This window comes from Trachinotus anak, unplaced genomic scaffold (genome assembly GCF_046630095.1).
Source record: "Trachinotus anak isolate AG129_WGS33_773 ecotype Australia unplaced genomic scaffold, CSIRO_AGI_Tana_v1 ptg000001l, whole genome shotgun sequence".
Classification (NCBI taxonomy): Eukaryota; Metazoa; Chordata; class Actinopteri; order Carangiformes; family Carangidae; genus Trachinotus; species Trachinotus anak.
This window is the reverse complement of record NW_027273852.1, coordinates 7,805,400-7,827,516: the sequence shown is the minus strand read 5'-3', so window position 1 is coordinate 7,827,516 and position 22,117 is coordinate 7,805,400. Positions and strand designations below refer to the sequence as shown.

At 39.7% G+C, this 22,117-nt stretch overlaps 2 protein-coding genes across 10 annotated transcripts in view; one reads left to right on the top strand and one right to left on the bottom strand.

The window, feature by feature from the left end:
* The window catches only part of pkp4 (plakophilin 4), a 76,278-nt gene extending 59,168 nt beyond the window's left edge, over positions 1-17,110 (bottom strand). For 2 of the 5 annotated variants that reach the window (XM_071471652.1, XM_071471822.1), the window contains exons 1-2: positions 16,917-17,110; positions 1,555-1,688 (exon numbers count right to left, since the gene is read on the bottom strand). In XM_071471652.1, the coding sequence (XP_071327753.1) occupies positions 1,555-1,683 (129 nt within the window). In that variant the 5' untranslated portion in view covers positions 1,684-1,688; positions 16,917-17,110. Of the gene's footprint in view, positions 1-1,554; positions 1,689-3,999; positions 4,092-7,437; positions 7,617-16,916 lie in introns of those variants that run through there. The other 3 variants (XM_071471739.1, XM_071471479.1, XM_071471568.1) reach the window with 3 other exon arrangements.
* LOC139614600 (coiled-coil domain-containing protein 148-like) overlaps positions 16,355-22,117 on the top strand; it is a 30,846-nt gene continuing 25,083 nt past the window's right edge. The window contains exons 1-4 of one of the 5 annotated variants that reach the window (XM_071472021.1): positions 17,232-17,293; positions 17,450-17,526; positions 18,479-18,567; positions 19,000-19,121. In XM_071472021.1, coding sequence (XP_071328122.1) covers positions 18,513-18,567; positions 19,000-19,121 — 177 coding nt within the window. In that variant the 5' untranslated portion in view covers positions 17,232-17,293; positions 17,450-17,526; positions 18,479-18,512. Of the gene's footprint in view, positions 16,488-17,206; positions 17,294-17,449; positions 17,527-18,478; positions 18,568-18,999; positions 19,122-22,117 lie in introns of those variants that run through there. The other 4 variants (XM_071472101.1, XM_071472270.1, XM_071472181.1 and 1 more) reach the window with 4 other exon arrangements.

Genomic DNA, 22,117 nt, shown 5'->3' with positions numbered 1-22,117 from the left:
TTAGCCCAGTTTGCCCTGTGCTGGATTCCCAAGAACAGGAAGGACTGGAGTGAAGCCAGAGAGAAAAGGAGAGTGTGGATGTGTGTGTGTACCAGAAGGGAGCGTGGATGAATCACAGAGAGACAGGCAGAGATGGAGTGAGTCAGAGGGCATGTCCCTCCACAGGCTCGCAAACCCTGCAGGAGATGATCTTCCTGGTTGTCCATTGATGCAAGCCAGGCCATGACCGCAGGCAATAAACAACCAATAGCTCCTACTCAGGCTTATTCCACTTCAATTTTTTCACAAGACAAAAAAGTAAACAAAGTCACTCTGACCATAGTTCTGCTATCAACAATTTTTTTTCGTCATCCCAGACAGATAAAAAAGGTCTTTCTACACTGAGCTCTGTGTCAGGAGTGGTTCTACAGTCAGTGGGCATCTGGGACTTAGCCCTGAAATCTTTGAATGAGTCTGGGGTCACAAATCTAGTAATAAACATTGCATTATAGACACTGCATTATAGAAACATGGCCACAGTATTATTAGTAGTGATATTATTTCACTTCAATGAAATACTTTTGTGGAACAACAAATGCAACAAATACATTTTTAAAACCGCACAAGGCGCACATTATTAGCTTCTGACAAATTGCTCCATCCAGTTTTAAACAGGTATTTCAGTCACTGGCACTTGTTGCTTGAGATTTTTTTTTTTTTGGGTAGGGCAGTGGGGGGGTCAGACTGGACAACTATGCTGTGGCCGGTGGTGACTTCACCACTTCAGTATCATCATTTCCAGGGAGGAAGCTGTGTCTGTTACATTCCTTGGCTTTCTGAGACATTTTAATGCCAATGACTTCTCTAGCACAGTGTTTATGTTTAATAATCAGTCCACGTGTTTATGTAAACATACGATGTGTGCACACCTACAATGCACTGCCAACTATAACACTACCGATAAGTTACAAACTTAAGTGAACACAAAGCTTTTACAGCTTAGTTCTGGCTAAACATAGCTGTCCTGTTTTGTGTTTACTTTACTAGCTTTACGTTGGTGGCCTGACTGTCAGGGCATAAAAGATGGTCTCTGGAAGCTCTCCCAGCTGTTGCTTCAGTGACAGGGGCTGAGCAAAAGAACTGCTGGGAAACAGTGTCCAGTGGCACACAGGGTATTACTACTTCTGCGTTGATCACTTGATGTGAGTTAAGATGTGGGTCTTTTGCTGAATACATTTGAGGCTTAAGCTCAATAAGCCCACCCCTGCGCCGCCTATGCTCTGTGCCACAGAGTTATATTATATGATTGTTGTAAGAGCAGGGTGTGTGACACAAATGTGACATAAAAGCGCAGGGAAAATAATGTCCACATATTTTGCCCAGTTTATTTCTTCTCAGTATGATGTGCGATGTATTGTAAACAGCTAATTTAGTCTTATACACATATCACTGCTCGATAATGGTCTCAGACTTTGGGACCCCATTGTAAATGGAACATAAAAGCAAAAACAGTGCCATAATATGAGAGATGTAACATGAATCATCAATCAATCAATCAATCAAGAACCACCCTACCTGTTCTTTCACAGAGGCCAGGATGTTGTTGGCGGTGTTGTCAGCCTCCATGTTGCGGCCAGTTGAACTGTCGCGGATGGTCAGCAGAAGCCCCTCCTCCGTCACTGGGCTCTGCTCAGGAGCTGGCATTCCTCCTACACGGACGAACAAACACACACACACACACACACACACATAATCTGGTCACCGCAGGCGCAAAAAAAACAAAGCAAAGAAAAAACAAAAAAAAAAACACAATCTTGTACACACATACCAGACTGTGCATGTGTGTGCAAACACACTTCACTTGTAAATACACACTTAGTCAATCCCTCCCCAATACACACAGGCGAATGATGTTGAGAAGTGACTATCAATGGTCACACGCTACCACCAGCAAAACACAAACACACACCCACACATGCCATATGGCCCAAAGAGAAAAAGACTGTCAATGCTTCATATCTGTGACAGTGCAAATCAATGCCATATGGCTTTGAGACAACACATGAGTTAAATAATGATTTCTGTATTTAACACAGTCCCATAAAAAAAATATGATACAAACATAACGATAGCCAGGGATTCTAGTCAAACCACAAAACAATTCAAATCCACGCTGTGCGAGAGCTGCTCTAAAATACCAAGCATATGTGCACACAGGTGAAAACTATATGTCTGAGTATTAGAAACAGTGCAGAAGTTGCAGGAGATGAGTGAGAGCAGACCTTTGAAACAGGGAAACAAAAAACAAGTCAGCAGCCTGACAGAAGAGGTAAGGTGTTCCTGTATCCTTTGCTTTCTCTGGCCTCTTGTCTGGGATTGAAATGAGAAAATAGAAGGAATAGTTATGGTCTCATTATATCTGTTGACAGGGAGAGTGTCAAGGGAACGCTGCTCAAGGTGGATCCATATTTACTAGAAGGAGCCTGTTGAGCCAGACAGGGCAGCTAAAGGCTGCAATAGCTGCCTCACAGCTCAGGGCTGCAGCAGTAGACAAGAGCAAGGCTTCTAATAACACAGGAGCTATGTGACTTTAGGGAAACAGGGATTTTACTATGACATTTACAGCCTTAGAGATCCACTGCTGCTGTCATCTCCAGGATACAAATATAAAGACACATTCCACCCCCTGGTTTCTACACATATATTTTGACCCACATGATTTACTTTACTGTACTGGACAAAATTCAGCCAAGATGATGCATGTTGTAATGGGACAACAACGTCTTGTGTCGTGGTGGAACATTGCTGCTAAAACTACCATGAAATAATCATGTGATAATTTACAAAATAGCCCTGCCCCTAGCTTTATCACTTATTACTTCCTCCATGAAAGTCTCTATCATAGTATCTGTCATCCATTATGGCAGCCTCAGGGTGACTCAAGGACCTGATAAACAGTAGCTTTACTGAGTTAGTGAATTTAGTGCTGACATCATTTTAAAGAGTTAAAGGGTCATATACTGTCAAGTAAATGCCCTCACCAACTCATACGAGTACTGAATTCTTTAGCTCAGGCTGACAGCCGGTTTGTTTACATTGAGAACATAAAGGTTCTTGGCCAGGGATGAAGCAGTAAGTAGTGGTGGTGGGGTATGAAGTATGTGGGAGGTCCCCCAAACATTTAGATGAAATGTGACCCTGAGGTATTCTGGGAGTCTGTCATCAAGGCAGCGTGAGCATTTCAAGGTGTCTGAGCTGAGCCCAACCATGTGCCAGCCCTGGTGTTAAATAGTAGATAAGGTTTTACTACTACCAAGTACGTTGGTCCACACAGGATATTCCATGAATTCCCCTGTCAGTCTCCTAAATTCCATTCCTGCTCATTCATAGTGTTGCAATAAACCGCCCCGACTCCCTCCCACCTCCTCTGCGGCTTTTGAATCAAGGACATGGCACTTAATTCCCAGAAAACGCAGAAACGGGAAACGGGGAAAACTGTTTGAATTTGACAGAACTCCTCCTCCCTGACAAACACAGAAGGGAACAACACAGACAGGACTGACTGAGCACTAATTCTAAAACTGTCAGAAGTTGCCAACCCGACAAAATTCTTTCTGCTTTCTCCCTCAGGATGTTCAAATAAGACAGACAATGAGAGGTGTGCACATGGGTTAGCTAGGAACTGCTATGGTAATTGTCATCTAAATCACCCTAGATTAGGTGTAAATGGGCCTCTACATACTTGACCTTTCTGTAACACTGTAACACACCTTTCACTATTTCATTTGATACAATACAGCCTCCTATCAGAAAAGAAAATTCCTGGCCATAACTAAAATCTGGGTATATAATCAGTCCAAATGAATCTCTCTTTGCAGTCTAAACTTGCCTGTAGGAAACTGCACACTAAGCAGACTGTAGGAAATAGGGCCACAGAAAAAACAACATACAAAAAGGAAAGCAAACCCTATCGAAGGCACCATTAAACGAAGAAAAACTGCGATGTGTATCTGAGCCTACCTCTGAAATTCCCCATTACATCTGGTCCAGAATGATTTCACTCTGCTTTTCTCTCAGCAGCTTTGAGATTGGAGTGAAGACAACGATGCTGCTGCCAACCTACCACAGTCCTATAAGCACACGGCTGACTGGTTCTTCAACATTTCTCTTTGTGTTTCCCTCCAAATGCAGGGAGGAAAAATAGCCTCACTGAACTCTCTGGCAGTTAAAAACTTTGGTATGTCAAGACCTTAGACAGTTTGAGGAGCAAACACAAGACTGAGAAATATGTGAGGAGCTAAGGAAGTGGGCCCAAACTGTGCAGCTTTCAAGGCTGTCATAACATTAATACCTAAGGACTATAGTGCGTAGTTCCCACTGAGTAAAGATGACCTCATTCTGGTCTGAACTAAACAGAGGCAAACCAGGGTCTAATTATTACCATTATGGTTATTTCCCTTGACTGAGCGGAAGACAAACACACTATGCAACAAGATCTCAGGGCACCACATGACAAAACAAAATCTAAGTGTTTAAACAGTATTTCTTTCAGTGAAAGGTTTTAATATGGAATAATAAACATCTTTTACAAGACACTATTTCTAGTCAAAGCTGAATCTCCTCTTTAAAGTATTATGATACAGGTTGCCAAGAAAAGTCTTAGTCTGACCCCACCCTGACTCGTTGGATCAAGTGGTCTGATCTACTGACCTCAGACTCTGGCCACTCCTTGGAGCTTCTTACGCAACCCCTCTTTCCGTGACTCCCTGTTTCCCAAACTAAATGTAGCTCATTGCAAAGAAGGAGAAGGAAGTGGAAGCGACTGTGTAGCAGTGTTTACAAATCTGAGAGGCTCTGTTCAGGTGTAAAATATGAATGAGAGAGTATGTTTTAAAGGGAATGATGCTAAAGAGAGTTGAGACAGAGTCACTGTCCCGGATTCAAATGCTGTCTTCTTGCATCAATTTCACCTACAGACATTGATTCATTCAAGTTCTCTGATCCATTTGAAAAAGCCACCTGCACCTTGTGTCACCTTCCCCGAGGAGCATTGCAGCAGCTTATCTAATATGAGCCATCACACTGACTACGTTTAACATACACACAGGAAACCAGGTTATTGAGAGGAGTCAGCTTAAAGGAAGAAACAAGAATATACCTTTACATGCTTCGCAATAACATGATTATTGTAAAACCTGTGTTAACATGTAGCTGGTCAGTAAGCACGTTTCTTATAGGGCCTATTTTGCCAAAACAAAACAGACTACATATCTAATCAATAATGAATTAGTGATTTATCATTCTGAAACCAAAAGAGTTTTCAGTTTTCCTGAGTGTGGACATGTATCTGATTTCAGAAACAGCCTGCAGTCAAACACTCAAAACTTAATTTATTTATTTCAGTTTCTGTATTTGTCTGACTTTCAATTTGACTATTTCATTATTTCCTTTCATATGCTGTTACACTGCTGTCACATTGACACTACTCATCTGATATGTTTCATATGCTCTTTAAAAAAAACCTGTTGGAAACCTGGTTAGACACATACATGGCTGAAGGGTCAGGTTTCCCCAACAAAAACTTAACTTTGTTACTCAGTTTCATCTGAATCCTTTATTGCTTACATGACATCAGATGTTAATGAATAAATCTGGCAGAAAACAGACGACTTGAGTCTGCGTAAATGAGCTGACTGACGTATTTAATTTCTCACTTTCACTTTAAGAGGAGGTAAACTGCCATCACCTGAATGCAGTGTTCCTGTAAGTCAAAAGACCCATTGTCTGTCAGTCAGCAGAAGGAAGGTTTGTCTTCAGGAGGTCACAGTCATTCAACACAGACAAATTGAGATGAGCTGAGAAATAATTATATATTAACCTGAATTTCATTGTCGAAGAGTCTGGGAGAAGCAGCAGCAGTTTAAAGCGGTTTAAATGCTGATTGCTCCGACTTGGTGAGCTGAAAAGGGTCAGGAAATCTACAGCACAAACAGAGCTGAGAGCTACTTAAGGTCAACCTACAATAGGCTACAGCTCCCTTATCAACAGCACCTCTTTTTGGAGAGGGACAAAGTGATAGGTTGTAGTTAATTACTATCTTCTTTAAACTCAATTTGAATTCTATACATGGAACCAAACATGGCAAAACCATGCAGTGAAATTACAAAATATCTTGTCATAACAGCTACATTGTGTGCAGTGATCTAATAAATATTTTACAGTGTATCAAGCTTAACATCCCTTTAACCTCTCCAGCTCATCCAGCTTCAGGATGTCTGACACAAACATGAAGTTGTCAAAGTATGCACCTGATATACAGAGTAGTGTTTCAGGCATTTTAGATGTTTATGTTCTTGAGGCACCTCGAAAAACTGCACCCTTTTAAAGACAAAGGGTGGTCAAACTAAATGTTGATTTGATTTTCTTTCCTTTTTTGCTGCTCTTTGAATGAAATTAACTGACAAATAAAAATGTTTCATGGCATTATTTTTTGAAAGCATCCTTACTTTACAAGATTTTTTCACGAGTGTTGAAAACACAGCACTGTTTATCTAAGCTGGATTCACTGTGGCTTCCTAAAAGAGGGCAACCAACTTCAGACTGAGCACGAGGGGCTGATCAAATGAAAACCCACATGCACTCAGACCCTTGTGGCACATGATTGCTTAAAACGTATCTAGAGTGAACTAGCAGCGTTATGTAGCTTGTGAAAGCTCTGTAGGGAGACATACAGTCCCATTACTAATCTCTCAGCAGCTACAATGCCCCTAAAGACCCAAAATGCTTAATTGCTTCTTTTTAACACTGTATTGACTTCCCTGAATAAAACTAACATGGTCCGGTGGAAGAACAATATATTTCAGCCTCAATAAATAGAGAGACATTCAGAAACATTTTTACATCAGCTCAAAAAACCATTCACAACAGCTACATTATGTTTCAAGGAAAGTCACTGAACTCTTAAACCATTTCTGAAATCCCCTACTGCACACACTATTGGGATAAACATGTGGTTAAGAATTGCTGACTGAGGCCCTGACCAAAGTAATGACTCTGAGCTGGTTTCAGAATGTGGGTAATACAAATATACAAACGGTCCTATAGATACTGCATGTCGCGATTAACCTCGCACAGTATACTTTTCTAACTATCAACATACTGTGACTTCTTAGTACAGGCCACATGTGGAAAATTCTTTTAAAGGAGGATGAGAGATTGTCCGCAAGTGTCCTACATTATGGACTTGCTAGCAGAAAAACACAAAAAGTTATTATTAGATCCCTCGATGTTTGATTTTCTCAACAGCTGAAAATGCTTTGCTCATGTTAACACACCCAAAAGCAAAGGAATGTCTCCTTTCCGGAGCAAAAACAGTCTCACATGCACACACAATAACTCCATCAATCATTACCCTGAATACGCAGAGAATGATGTAAGCACTGTTAAACAGACACATACCTGTCCTTCTGTTGATATAGGATTAAACAAGGTGAAATATATTAGGCTAAAAGGAGTGAATACAGTTGTCCAACTTCATCCTCATCCACCTTCTCAACAAAGTGGGCATGAAAAGGAATCATTCAGAAGCTGCACCTATGCCTATCTCACACCTTCAACCTCACCCTGACACATGTTGCAATAACCTGAGGCCTATCTGAGCATGTGTATCCACAGGGCAGGGCTTGTCTCTGAGTAAAGGCAGGAAATACAGTCATTTAACAATCTACACAAGACACAAACCTGCACAGACTAATGCCACGCACCATATCCAGACTCTCTGAGCTGCACTTTATCTGGCTAGATATGTTTACTCAAAGGGGGCACAGGGAAGATGACTGCAGTCCAAATAATCCATGTTTGCACTGTGCAGCAGTAAAAACACAAGACTAACCTTCTGAGAACAGCTTCCCACAGTGATCATTCACCCTCGAAATCATTTCCTCACAACAATACCTCAACTAATGGGGAGCAAAGAGGCTCAACTGCAGGTTCATCAGCTGTTTCCAACATGTCATCACCAGTAATATGTTGTGACAGAACAGGACATAAATTATTCTGATTGGATGTAAATCCCTTAAGTAGAATCTGGGTTCGTGCTAGACAGACGTTCCTCATCCTGTCACACATTGTTAGAGGAATACATTTAACACCCTAATGCCTTTCTGCATACAGTTACAATGCAAACACAACAACTACTGCAGCAGTGCCTCCCAATAAATAATTATAGCATAATACTGTGTATATCTCCTGCGAAGTCAATACAAAAACTCATTCCTTGTGTGACAGATAAGACACGGGACAAATGTAACAGAATATTTCATGCACAAAGCTTATTGTCAATGTTGAATAAAAATAATTTGATGATGGCTTGGTATGTCCATTATCTAACCTCATTTAACAGTTCAGTTAGATATGTGTTTAATCAATTCTGCAAGTTTTATCAACACTCCACGCACCATTTGCTCTGTCAATCATTTTCCCACTGTTGAGCATATCATATGGTTTTCAAATGGATTCTGGGAGAGAGGTCTAACAGGAACACCAAGATCATCCAAATGACAGAAATTGAAAAAGGAAAATTACCATAACAAGTGTCCTGCTATTGGCAGTGTCCTGGCTCTCACAATGTAAGGTGTCTCTGAGGTGAATAACTGAGCTCACTCAGCACTTTTATTGAGACTGATTACAGCAAGAGATGAACTACCCACAGAAAACTAATCGATCGCAAAGCTATGAATTGTAAAAGTCTAATTTAGCTGACTGCTCCTTAATAAAAACGATAACATTGTGGGTTTGTTGTGATGAATTGGGAGATAAAGGAATGATGGCTTCTACATCTACTGTCACGCATACAGCTTGCTCTGAGACATTCATGAGCATTTCATGAGTTAAGATTTTTAATATGATCACAGTTTTGTTCATGTCTAGTTATGTTATTGTGTTGGTAGGAAGCTCTATCTTTTCACCCCCAAATTATTGACCCAGTTACAAAAAGCAGGTTGATACTAAAGTATATTCTATTTCCATAACACCAAAAGTTCGTTGAAATCACAAACACATTAATGTGACAACACAATATAAAAGAACAGCATACATAGTTCTGTTATCATAACACCAACTCCTCTGTTCCTCTGACATTCCTGTGAGCATGCTGCTTGTTCCAACATTTCTTGTAAACCAAAACCAAACACTTGCACCCTGGCTGAAAAGGATAAGCAGCAATCTTTGTAGCAGTTGTGTTTGTAAGCGTGCAACCATGTATAAAAAGTTACTGATAACACACTGACTATCATATCCACTACGGGTTACATTTGATGGCGAACTGAGATGAACTCTGAGATGAGCCAAACAAAACAATCTAGGCAATCTAGAGTTTTTATCTCCCTAGATTTATATGTTCAGCTCAACTGAGAATAATTTGGGCTGGAAAGTGTGTCTTTGACCAGTGCTATTTATATTTAACAGCTTTACTGTTTTAGGATGTAAAAACATTTAGTTTATTGAACCTAAACTATTCTTCTTTTCATTATGATTAATAAGGCCTAGCTCTAAAGCTGTACAAATACACACTGGTATTCTAGTTTCAAGCTTTGAACAAGCTCGTCAAGAAAATAAGTATAAAATTTTGATATTGAAAGATTGAATTCCTGTGTGCAGTGACACTCACTTCTGAACTTTGGTGAACTTTTAAAACAAAGCACAGGCACTTTTTTTTCCTGTTAAGCATTATGAAACCAGCTTAAAGGAGGAGATGGATATGCAGAGGCCTAGACATGTGCATCCTGATGGCTTATTTGCATTGGCACTGCCTACTCAGTGCTCTGTGCTTCGGAGTGGAGAGACAGGGATCATGGAGCAACGTGCTGCGAACCATTCAAATTTCACTGCTGCTACTGATAACTGCACCAAAAACCAGTTTGACAGAGACAGGGATCAACATGAAGCAAAGTCCTGAATGGAACAAGTCAGGTCATTAAGAAATTATAGTACTGTTAATGAGCGCAATTTCAAGGAGATGATGAAAATTAGTTTTAGGGATACTTTAATTTAACAGTACAATGGTAAGTGTTTCTAATTACTAAATGACTTAAACTCAAAAGTAGAAAACATGCAACATTTATTTTAGCATTCTTTGGCAAACATTCCCAATTTTGGTAACTCCTCTGAAGTAAATGAATCCCTGAAAGTTTCCCTGTAAATCCTTGAATACACCTAAAGTCACTTAATCTGAGGATACGTTACCTGACTGCAATTTTTGTCTCTATGTTGACAAGAGTGATAATTTAGTTGATTTCACTACTCACAATAGAAATGCCCAAAATGCTAACAACATATCTTTAAGCAGTTAAGCTGATTGAAATAACATGCTCCCCCAAAATCACACTCATCACTTTTTTCAGTCTCCTTTAGTTTTGGCCTGCAGGTTGAAAAGTGATCTCTGGTAGTCCTAAGAGAAAAACTAATCTATATCTGTACAACTCAAACTGGAACATCAACTTCACTTTAACATTTGTTTTCTCCTAGAAACGAACATTGAAGCCAAAATAAATAAAGGATGAACAGACTTGTTCTGAATATTGATTATTTTGCAATTACCCAGTGGTGGTTAGTAGAAATGTGAGATTTTTCTGATGTTTCATGCAAGTTACTGCAAATAACACAGCAAAAGAGGCAATGAGAGCCAAAATAAAAATATTTTGGTATTGTGAGCCATTCCTTACAGTGTACAATCAAAAGCTAACATGTCACTGTTGAACTCAAGCCCCTAGGGGCAGAGTCGGACTGTGATGCAATTGTTGGTGTAGTGGCTGCACAGAGCATTGCAATTTTCAGGTTCATTGTGTGTGAAGTGAATCTTACAATGGATGTCACTGTTATTGAAGTTTTAAAGGTTAGAGTCAATGGCAACCATAACTGATGACAGAATTAAAATATCAATCTAAATACTAATCTCAATAAAAATAAAAAAAACAGGTTGCATATTTCACTCCTGCCTGCTGCATTTAAAAGAGTTCTTGAGGAAAGTTAGCCAAAAAGGACAGTTACATTTAGCTTTAAAGAACTATCCAAACTGAAATGGAAGGAAAAGAAAAGAATAACTTCAGGATCAAATATACGATAGGAAAACTGACAACTCAGAATAAACCTCAGAGAGTAAAACTGGAATAAGTGAAATGTGTAAAAATCAGTTCCTTAACCATCAGGACACTGACATGCATCGAACCATGATGCAGAAAGACAGAAGGAATTTAGTTAAGAAAATGTCAGGTCAGCCAACCAGCACCAGCTGGCCTTTTAAAACAAGGATTTAGTTCAGGTGAGAGTGCTGTCTACTGTATTTGATATGCAAGCGCTTTTAATTTATTGGCACGGTCCAACAGAAACTCCTGGGATGCAGGCTGACAAAAAAGTGAATATCTGACTGCAATGTCACTGTGCACTGAGGGGAAAGTAGGGTTTCTGTTAGATGGCACCATATGGATAAACTATCAAAGGGGATTTAATTGAAAAAATAAATCACAGTTAGTAAAATAAATTCCCCCTTAGTTGTAATGATTCACAGAGGAGGTGTATGACTTTGCAGCTCTGCGGAGGAACATATAGTTTTATTTGAGGCATTTTCTACAATTTATATCCTTGGGTGCTACCGACTAAAAGTGTGAGTGTCATCATGTTCATAATATCACAGGGATATTTCTGCAAATTGTTTTAAAGATATTTTGGGGCATTTTGTGCCGTCATTATTCGATAAGACAGTAGAGAGTGACAGAGAAGGGGCAGGGAGAAGGGGAATGACATGCAGGAAAGAGTCAGGCCGGTCGGGAGTCAAACTGGCGACTCGCCTGCTAAGAGCATCTGCGCTCATGTGGTATGCACCCTAACCACTCGGCTATCGGATCGCTACTGCAAATTTTTTTTATATGTATCTACAGTAAGACCTATAAGTATGCAATTTCTTATCCTAGTAGCCACAAAACTGTGTGCGAGTAATGTTTCTTTCAGTTTTTCTGGATTTATTTTAGTGACAACAGGAAACTTACAAAATTGTGTGTGAGCACCTGGGAATGAGTGTCCATCCAAAAATAAGAGAGCTTGGCATTGTTCAGGCTTATTACTGCATACAGGGTAGAGTGCACTTCAGATGTCAGAAAAACAGTTCTCCCTGAGATGAGAACAAACTCTTTAACAGCTTGGATGGGTTGTAAACTGGTAGCATAACAGTCATAGTCACACTTAACACCTTATCAAAAAAACTGTTGGCAATTGTGGGATACTTTTTGCTTCTTGGAGTAAGTCTCCTGACTAAACTTTGTGCTACAGAAAGACAAAAACTTCCAAGAGCAGTGTCTCATTCGTATAAGTTATAACAATCTGTGCACCACTGCCTCAAGGCTACAGGTTTGTCAGCTTTGATGTTGTCACAATATCAAGTTACTTTGACAGAGAAAGAAAAAATACCGTATAAGCTTTGATATCACAACCCACATCTGCCTCACGACTCCACAACCAAATGCATAGCTTAGGATCTATAAAATGCCATTTCAAATGCCATGTGCTTGAACTGTATTTGTTCATTTCCAGTGTCAACAACTCCCCTTTTCAGAGGTAATTTTACTTTGTTGCAGTCCTTTAAATGCCTTGACATTTAAGAAGTGATTTTTTTTTGCTTCTTGGCAGACCTTTATAGAAACAGGTGACAGACAAATCCCACAGATTGTTTCAGTTTCCAGTTGTAGTCTGGGAAGTGGCCTAACTGTCATGGTCACTAGAATGTAACCTGACAGTGGGGAGATGCCTTCACCTTCTGACTAAATCCAGCCACCAAGTGCACTCACATTCCACTCTGGGGTGACACCTGATCCCACAAACAAGCGATTTGTGCTTTTAAAAAGTTGCAAACAAGAAGCATACAGCCTTCGTTTTACATTTAGCCTATGTGCTGAGACAATAAGTCAATTAAGAAATTAGTCAATTGACTGAAAATTTAAATCAGATTAATCAGAACTAATTCTCTGAGTCATTCACCAAGCTGAATATGCCAAACATTTGGTGGTTACAATTTGTCTGCTGCGAGGGTGGCTGGTTCTCTGCATTGGACTTGTTTGAGTGCAAAGGTGGTTGGTCAGAGCACACATTCAATTTCAAGTCGGCCATTCTAACATTTCATTGACTAAAGAATCAACTTAACAAAAAAAAAAAAATCAATATAAAAATGAAAAATGGAAATAATCAGTAGTTTCTTCCCTAGAAACATCTAAAAGTGCACTCATTCTAAACAAAAGCCTTGTGCATAAAGATTGTGGAGTTATCTACAAATATGGCATCTTGCTCAAAAATTCCCAATTCAGCAATTCACTCTAGTTTGTGACACGTCTGGGTGCTTATTTATTATGTCATGTACTCCACTGGAATGGACTCCTGTACCGCTCCACCTCTTACCATCAGTAAAGAGAGAGGCTTTAGCCTGGGGTGATAATGTGAGTAGCACTTTGAAATATTCAACAAAGTATTAGGTGCCCTGGTGAGGTAATTCTGGAGCCAGATAGGTTTAGTCTGATGGGAAGGTTTTTGCAATGAAGTAGCAGGAAGACTTCAGTAGTAAGGCTGCATGGGGAGCAAAAGACACTAGAAAAGCTCTGTCCCTCTACTGCTGCTGTCCACCCAGCAGACACTGATGAGGGCCTGTCTTTCAGACTCAGCATGTCAGGTCCATGGAGGGCTATTTTACTGGACAAAAATCTTTTGTGCACCTAATCTCTGAAAGCGCTGACATGCTTTGTGTTCTGTATTATCTTTAGCTGTCCGGGTTCCAACCAAAGCATGAAATCTGGGGCTCTTTCAGGAATCTATCTACATATCCAGTTAGATCAACAATCAGCCAGCAGCCACACATGTTAAGGCTTATTCATACAAGCCACTGCAAGGCTGAATACACTCGATACATGAAGTATGGTTTTTTAATTAGTCTGATTTTTTATTTTTTAACATATGACAGGACAGCATTCCTAATGTAGGAGTGGACTATGCTACACATTTATGATTAACAGTTATGTTTTAACTGTTATATTATTGTGCATATTATTACTTAAATCTTGACAAGATAGTTTTAGATATAAAGAATTAAATTTTTTATAATTGGTCTGCTCATTGTTTTATTTAGAAAATCTAGATAGATAATAGGTTCACAATGGAAATTCTCTACCCTATTACATGGTTCGTTCTCAAGGGAGGCAGGGAAGTAAGACCAAGTCTATTTAGACTGCACTATACAAATGTGGGATAGACAGATGCTATGTGGGGTGGATATGATGAAAAAAATGAATTTCCATGCCAAAAGATGCATAAAAGCTTTTCTTTGGTTGATTGCTACTACGAACTATTATTACCATCCCACACTGGAGCCACACCACAGTAGAAGAGAAAACTTCCAGACAAAAAAAACAAAAAAAAACAACTCTCCTTCACACTTTTGAGTCTGCATCATTATGCATGCTCTCAAATTATTATTATTGTCATGTAAATTTGTACAGTAAATTATGCAAGTGTGAATAGTACATATGTATCTATGCCTTCAAATCCTGCATTTGTGTTATAAATACAGCAATATTTTATACAAGATACACTTAAGGGTTGGTAATGGAATACATGGAATACATAAAACACAAAATAAAGCCGACTGCCATTCTGTAAAAGCTCAACTTTTAAGAGCTCTTGACTGATTGAACTGTGCACAAGGGATGCTACAGAAAAAAAAACATTCTCTTGACTAGCTGAGGGAAGAGGCTGATATTTCAGCACTTCACTTAAATACATAAACACTTGCACCGACACAAGACAAATAACTAAACAACAAGGCTGTGAGGTGGAAACTGGATATTCTTTAAAAGAGGACGGGGAATACTTTTTGATCATAGCAGAAAAAAGCAAATCTGACATGTAACATAAGGGTGAGGGCTTAAGCCTTGATGTTGGGCCAGAATTAAGGACTGAAAAAAATTCAAGGAAAGGAGGCCCGCCAAAGGGCGCTAAACTATTCAACTGTTGTCATTTCCCATTAAAAAGAACTCACCATGACGACTGGGTCAAACAGTCACACAAAAGGTATTTTGAAAGCATAGCTGTGTTTTTGTCTACTGCGGCAGAAATTGTTCTTCACGCAAACAATACTTTTTTTAACATCTACTGGTAACCGCATAATCTATACAGAGAGTTTCACAAACATGCATCACTATCTTATACAGCCAGAGTGATACACAACAAGGAGTTGGACAAATGAAACTGACAACTGGTTGGCAGCATGTCTGACCTGCTAAAACCTCTCTACTTGTGCCAAACACAGTGTCACTGCTTAAAGTGCAAGCAGAAACTACCTAAAAAATAAAAAAGGTACACACACACACACACACACACACACACACACACACACACACACACAGGGCAAGTTTGACTCTTCAAACCAACATCCCACTGTTGTTTCAATTCCACAGTAAACTACCCTCAATGGTTGTCAGCTGTGTGACTGTGTGTGCCTTGTGCGCTAATGTGAATCACAAGGGGAGTAACCTAGAGATTCCTCTTGGGTGTGTGTGCATGTGTGTGTGTGTCAGATTGAGTGAGAGTGAGACAGAGTTCACATATGATCTCATTTGCCATATGCACTCCCACTGTTAAGTGGCAGAAATGAAATTAACCTGCAAGATGGTCACATCAGTGATGAAGGCAGATAACCTTTCCACGTCTGCATGGCAACAGGAAAGACTTGAAGCATGACTTCCAGCATCTTTCATGTGGTAACAGGAGCATGAATCTTGACCTTTGGTGAATATCCTTCATAACAAAATTAATAACTGCTTCTTCAAGCCTTTTCCTCGCCTAGCGAGGCTCAAACATGACAAAGAGAGACTTAAGTAAAATGGAAAATTCTACATTCTATATTCCCCTTGCAATTGCATTTCTCACACTAGGATTTTTGTGACAGTTCATACAAGCAATGGGTTATAAGAAATATGAGCTGAAGACTGAGCAATGGGTTTATGTTGTATGAGGCACACATTTACTATAGTGCATATCAAATCACACCCGCTTTTAAAACCAAAGTGGGACATGATAATGGACATATGCCTTGTCTAATGGCATACATACTAGCTACCTAATCAACCATGCACTTCAATGCATTAGGTCAGATAATTAGGGTATTTCTCTGACAGCCTCTCGGGCAATAAAGGTGAGTCCTAAAAAAGGTAGGTTGTTCTTGCACAATACGAAGCAATGAGAGTCGCTGTTCACGTTAAAAGGAACGCACCTCCTTAAAATGCAGATTAGGGTCATTAAATATGGCGTAGTTTGAGTACAGCGAGTAAACGGCGAGGTAAAGGTAAGTTTATCCTGCGGGCGAAGAGCGTCTGATCTCCGCCCCTCGGCGACCTCGCATTCCAGAGATTCCCACACTCTTAAGCTCACCTGCCTTTTCCTTAGCTGCACATTTTCAAGGGCAATATGAAAGAAAGGTGAGTTTGGGGGTGGTATTTTTTTTTTTTTTTTTTTAGTACTGGAAAACTATCGCCTAAAACAGTTTCAGTACGTTAGCCGGCTAAGTTTTCATCCCAGCGGTCAGGCGTTACGTGGAAGACAGAGCATGAAGGTCCCTCAGAGGTGTGAGTTGTCGGAGATGAATCGCTCACAAGAGCAAGATTAGCGTAGTATTAGACCCCCCCCCCCCTACCGAGAAGAAGCCGAGAGAAGCTTGTCTTCTGCCGCACACGTACAAAAAAAGCAACCACTTTCTTTTCGCAGTGAACTGAAAGACTTTCTGAGTTCAAGCAGCAGTGCATACTCTCCTGCCTTGCGCACAGACGCGTTCATTTTCCCTTAGGTCCCCCCCCCCCCCCAGTTAGTGAAGGAGCAGAGAAAAAAAAAAAAGCTGTAAAAAAAAATACCTTAGGAGGACTGTTGTTGAGCTGGCTGAGCTGCGGCTCGGATGTACATTAGAACATGTAACTTCATCGGTAAACTCCCGTCGTTTAGTCCCATGCATGTGGGAGAGTGAAACTCGCCTTCACAGTCGAGAAGGAGACGAAGACGACCCCTCCGCTGCTCCCTGCCTCCACCAGCACAGTCCTGGGCTATGCAAGCGCGCATGACGTCAGTGGGAATGTGGGGGAAGCAGTGCGCACTCCTGATTGGTCGCAATGGGAACGGGGGGCGTTCCAGAGGAGGTCCGCGTTGTTGAATTAACCAATAAGAGAAGAGACGACAGTTTCCTTGGTTACAAATTTTGTCAACCCATAAACTGTACAGAGAGGGATAGCGCAAGGTAAGCTAGGCTTCAATGTGTACGTGTTCATTTTACCCGCACAGCAGGGACTAAATACTCGTCATGTGTGTGGCATTTAGTTTTATTAAGAGGTTTTATAAGACTTACTGTTTCTGTTCTCAATGTTAGTCGTGTCTCTCATTTGTGTGACTTCAGCAGTGTGGTCCTAGCTAACTGACAAGACAGTAAAACAACTGCTTCCCTGTGACACCTTTCCAGCTCACCTGCCTTTTGTAAGTTCGTGCCTGAGTTGTTCAGCAGTTTTATCGATCAATTTACGTTATAATAGAGCTGCAACCGTTATTATCAGTCGAGTATTTCCTCAATCGAATAACTTGTGGAAATGCCTATCACCATTTCTTATGGCCCAAGCTGACATGTTTGATTTTCTTGATGTCTCAGCCGAATATCCAAAAGTAGTAAATTGAATAAGTTTAGTATACTAGATGACGGCAAATGTTTACTTATACTTGAAAAACTGAAAGCAATGAGATTGGGACATTTCTGCCAAGACGTGACTGAAACAATTAATGAATTATTGTTATTGATCAAGTAAGCCAGTAATTGATCAATAGTCTAAACTCCAAACTCTCATGCTATGTGTCCAAAGATTTAATGCTACATTTACCTCTCAAGTATGAACACTATTCCTGTGAAAACCAACAGCTATTGTTAAGCTGCTGTTATGTCCTGAATCCTAACCTTAGTTTGCCATTTAACCTGAAAAATAAAGTTCTTGCTCTACTTTTATGTCTGCTTGAGACTTGTTATCTTCATTTCACTCATAGATTAAATCCACTCCTGCATATTTAACATCAACCCATCACACATTGTATATCTTAACTGAGACAGTGCCTGTGTGGCCAGAATATTTCTGAGCTTAATCCAAAACAAAGACACAGAGATGTTCCAGCGGCATATCTGATCACACTGGGTGCACCATCTGTCCCCACCCAAACTCTAAAACTTGTGAGAGTTGACTGATATTCCCACAATGTCACGCAGACCTCGATGGCAAAGTTTGGTTTTTGATGGGCTTTATTGCTTTAGGCCTATAGTCTCCTGTGAATCCTTTGAATGACCCCACTAAAGCCTGGTACCTGTGCAGCTGAATGTTGTCTTTTATCAGGATTTGCAGAGCCTTTGTATTTTTCACATGCAGTGATTTATTTTTTTATTTTTTAGGCACTACAGGGCATGAAAATAGAGCGCTACAGCGATGAATGGGATGGATCTGCATGCGTTCATCACACACCACAGAGCAGAAGATGTGGGTAAGTCAGTGGGAAGTGGGTCTGAAACACTGCTGACTTGTGACATAGTGACCCTTTATTTGTGGAACAGATTTGACCCAAAGTCCTCATGTTGTACTGTCAAGTCTTTGATGCTTTGGTCAGAGGCAGCATTACTTATGTTTATTCACCTGCCTCTTTGTGTCACAGCTGAACTTCTTCAAAAACTGTCTGCCACATTTAGTTTGCTCTGCCCCCCCTCCCCCATGCAACCCCGCTTCATGCAGTCATTTCTGAATTACCCATACAATCCATTAGTGCTCAGCTGGTGCTGTTCCTCTGTCTTTACCTTTATCGCTTTCTTTCTTTGCTGAAGTCAGCATAAAGACTTTGCTTCAGACATCAAAAGTGATGAGACTTTCAACAATTCCAGTGATCTTAATTCAGCCATATCATTTGCTTTCATCCATGCAGAAAAACTGACACTGCGGATGAAAAATGGCCTCTGCAGCTCAAAGTACAAACTGGGTGAATATAAAAGACTACAAGCTATTGTCAATGCCAAACGTCTGGAGTCTGATCTAATTGGACAAAAGGTACATTTTGGTCATTGTTGATATCATGCCTGTACTTAAAACAGCAAGGTTATTATAAAAATGTTTTTCAACACAATGATAAAAATGAGCAAACAGTCCTCATTACCTACCACAGGTAGAGGGGAACAGACAGAAACCTGGTTTTAATGCGATGCAACAGCATGTCTCCAGTAGTTGTAAATAGCACCATTGCTTTCAATTTGTCTACCTCTGCTCTTTCTTGAACACTACTTAATGTAGAGGGATTTAATTTCATACAAAACAGGCATTTCATAACATTTATAGTTTGTCCAACAACATGAAACAGAGCAGTAATATCACTGTCATACACCATAGCATTGTCAGTTTCATGAATATTCATTTGGCTGCTCTGGGTTTCCTATAAAACTGTTTGAAGTTCACAGTCATCTGACTCCGTGCAGAGCAAAAAGTTAATACTAGGGGCAATGGAGATTAGGCTGTTAGACCTGCGGTGTTTTAATTGGTAAACTGTGTCTGAAGCCTTTTAGTATCATTATGGTTGCCCATGGCTCCTTCCAGCCCTGCTCTCTGCATAACCTAGATAAGACAGGCTATGTTTACATTCAGTCACCCCGCTGAAAGGCAAGCTTTCGTTGCATCTCCCATTGGTGATGTGATAGAGGGTAAATAAATGAGTCGCCTCAAGCATGGGATCATTTCTGCTCTTCAGAAAGGAACTGGCAGCATCAGTAGATGCTAAAACTGTCAAAGAAATTACCTCTTGATAAGATTTGTTTCTTAACAGCACTGTGCGAAAATGCAAAAACACACACATACAAAAAAACAAACAAACATAAAAAAAAAAAACAGATCAGAGTGATGCATATATTGAAATTAGTGGCTACCTTGTGCTAGAGTAAAAATTATTCAACAATGAGCATTTAACAATGAGAAAAAAGAAAATATTGTTTTCAGTTAAATCAGACAAGATGCAAATGAGCACAATATTGCAACATTGTTTCATACTGATTATACATATTCACCTACAGTGATGTTTCTGCATTTTTGCTGAGGCACCTTGGCCTAATTAGAAAATATGAAAGTACGTAATTGAAATCCAAAAATCCTGTGGGAGAGTCTTCACTGTATAAATGCTATGTAGTTCATCCTTTTTTTCATGCACATACACTCAGACGAGTGTAGGGAACAAGAAAACATATAAAACAGCAAAAGAAAAACAAACACAATTCAAAACCATTCAATCATTCACAACTGCTGCAAAGCCCAAATTTAAGAAACATATACAAACAGAATTTTGAATATATTAGTATTAAGTTTGTCAATCTTTAAATGGAACAAGAGATTTAAAGTTTTTTTTGTCTGTCATTAGGCCTACATTTGTAAGGAACATCATATTTAAAGGCCCTGCCATGGTCCACCCACACAGGTGTTTTCACTTACTTTTGCCTGATTAGACCTCTTCTCAAGCATCTCAAGACTGTGCTTGATTGACATCTCTGACCCTCCTATTAGTTTTTTTTTTACTCGTTTGGATCGGGAAGGTTGCACTCTCATCATTCTCATTGGGTCATGAGGTTTGTTAACCTCATGAAATTCCAATATGGCATCACCCAACTTCAACCTGAGCAAATGTTTAATCAACCAGAATAGAATATACCTGTGTGGGTGGGCAGGGTCATTAAAACAGGAATCTGAAGCTTAGATTGAACATACAGAACATATAAAAGATTTTTTTAAAAAGTGAAGTGACATAATAGTTACAGCTTTCATGTAATCTTAGAGCAAAGTTAAAAAATATAATTCTTCAAGAGAGCTTTAAACTGAAGATAAATATTGTACAATGCAATATGCTTTTCCCAATTCCCTTTTCAATAGCTTACAGAAGAGAGCTATTGTTTGTTGTGAAAAATGTATAAAACACAGTTCAATGTGGTAGTATGGAAGGAGAGCCATTCATTTACTCTTCTCGATAGCCAAGTATGGATATGATTTTTGACTTTTTGTGGTCTGACAAGCCGAGCAGGACCATCATTTGTTGCTACAAGAATCAACTTTTGACTTTCAGCGCCGAATTTCAATTTCCACATCTTCAGTTTGAAAGTGAAAGTGCTATGTCAGAGATCGTAAAGAAATCTCACACATTACGATTATCAGTGTCAAGTCTGACTGATAAGACAAATCTAAAAAGCATCAAAGTCGGACTGTAAATCAATTAATTAGGAATTGAGATAAAAAAATATGGTGTTATAAGCATGAAAATGTACATGACAGTGTGGAGTGGCAACAATGAATTAAAGACATAGATGATACAAATAATATAAAACTTGTGTCCCCTAAATAGTTGTGAAATGTCTTGTCTTGATCAAATGTGACTTGAGTCTGACTGAACATTCGGTTTCAGTGGTTTCAATGTCTTATATAAGATCGATGAGAGTGAATATTAATGGATTAGTTTTATTTGGCACAGTGATACTAGAAATCACTTCAGTTCACTCCAGGCACAGCTTTTGTAATCCAACTGAGTTATGAGACAGCCAATGCAAATCAAGATCACCTACAATACATTGCCTGGAAGAGGCACGGAATGACATCAATTTGGCCTCTTTCTTTCACAGCGGCACTGGTTTCAGATTAAGCACTGTAGATTCCAGTAACTATAAAATGGATATCACCCTGAGGGTAAATATCCAGCAGAGTACGTTCTAACTTCTTCTGCAACAACATCAGCAAGCGACTCGACATGTTCATAGACAGTCACGGCATAAATCAACACCCTAACTACTTCAGATTTCCTATTAATATGAAATACATTTTACCCATGTATAAGCTATGTGAGATTGTCTTTTGTACAATTATCTGAGCCAGTGGCCTGTGTATAAAAGCAGTGACAGAATACGATGAATTGCTGCACTGAGTGCTCTAAAGGAGAGCCTTGTTCTTTAATGACGAAAAAGAAGATGATAGTAGATTAAGACTTCCACATAACCCCCACCCCCCCACCCCCCACCCCCCGC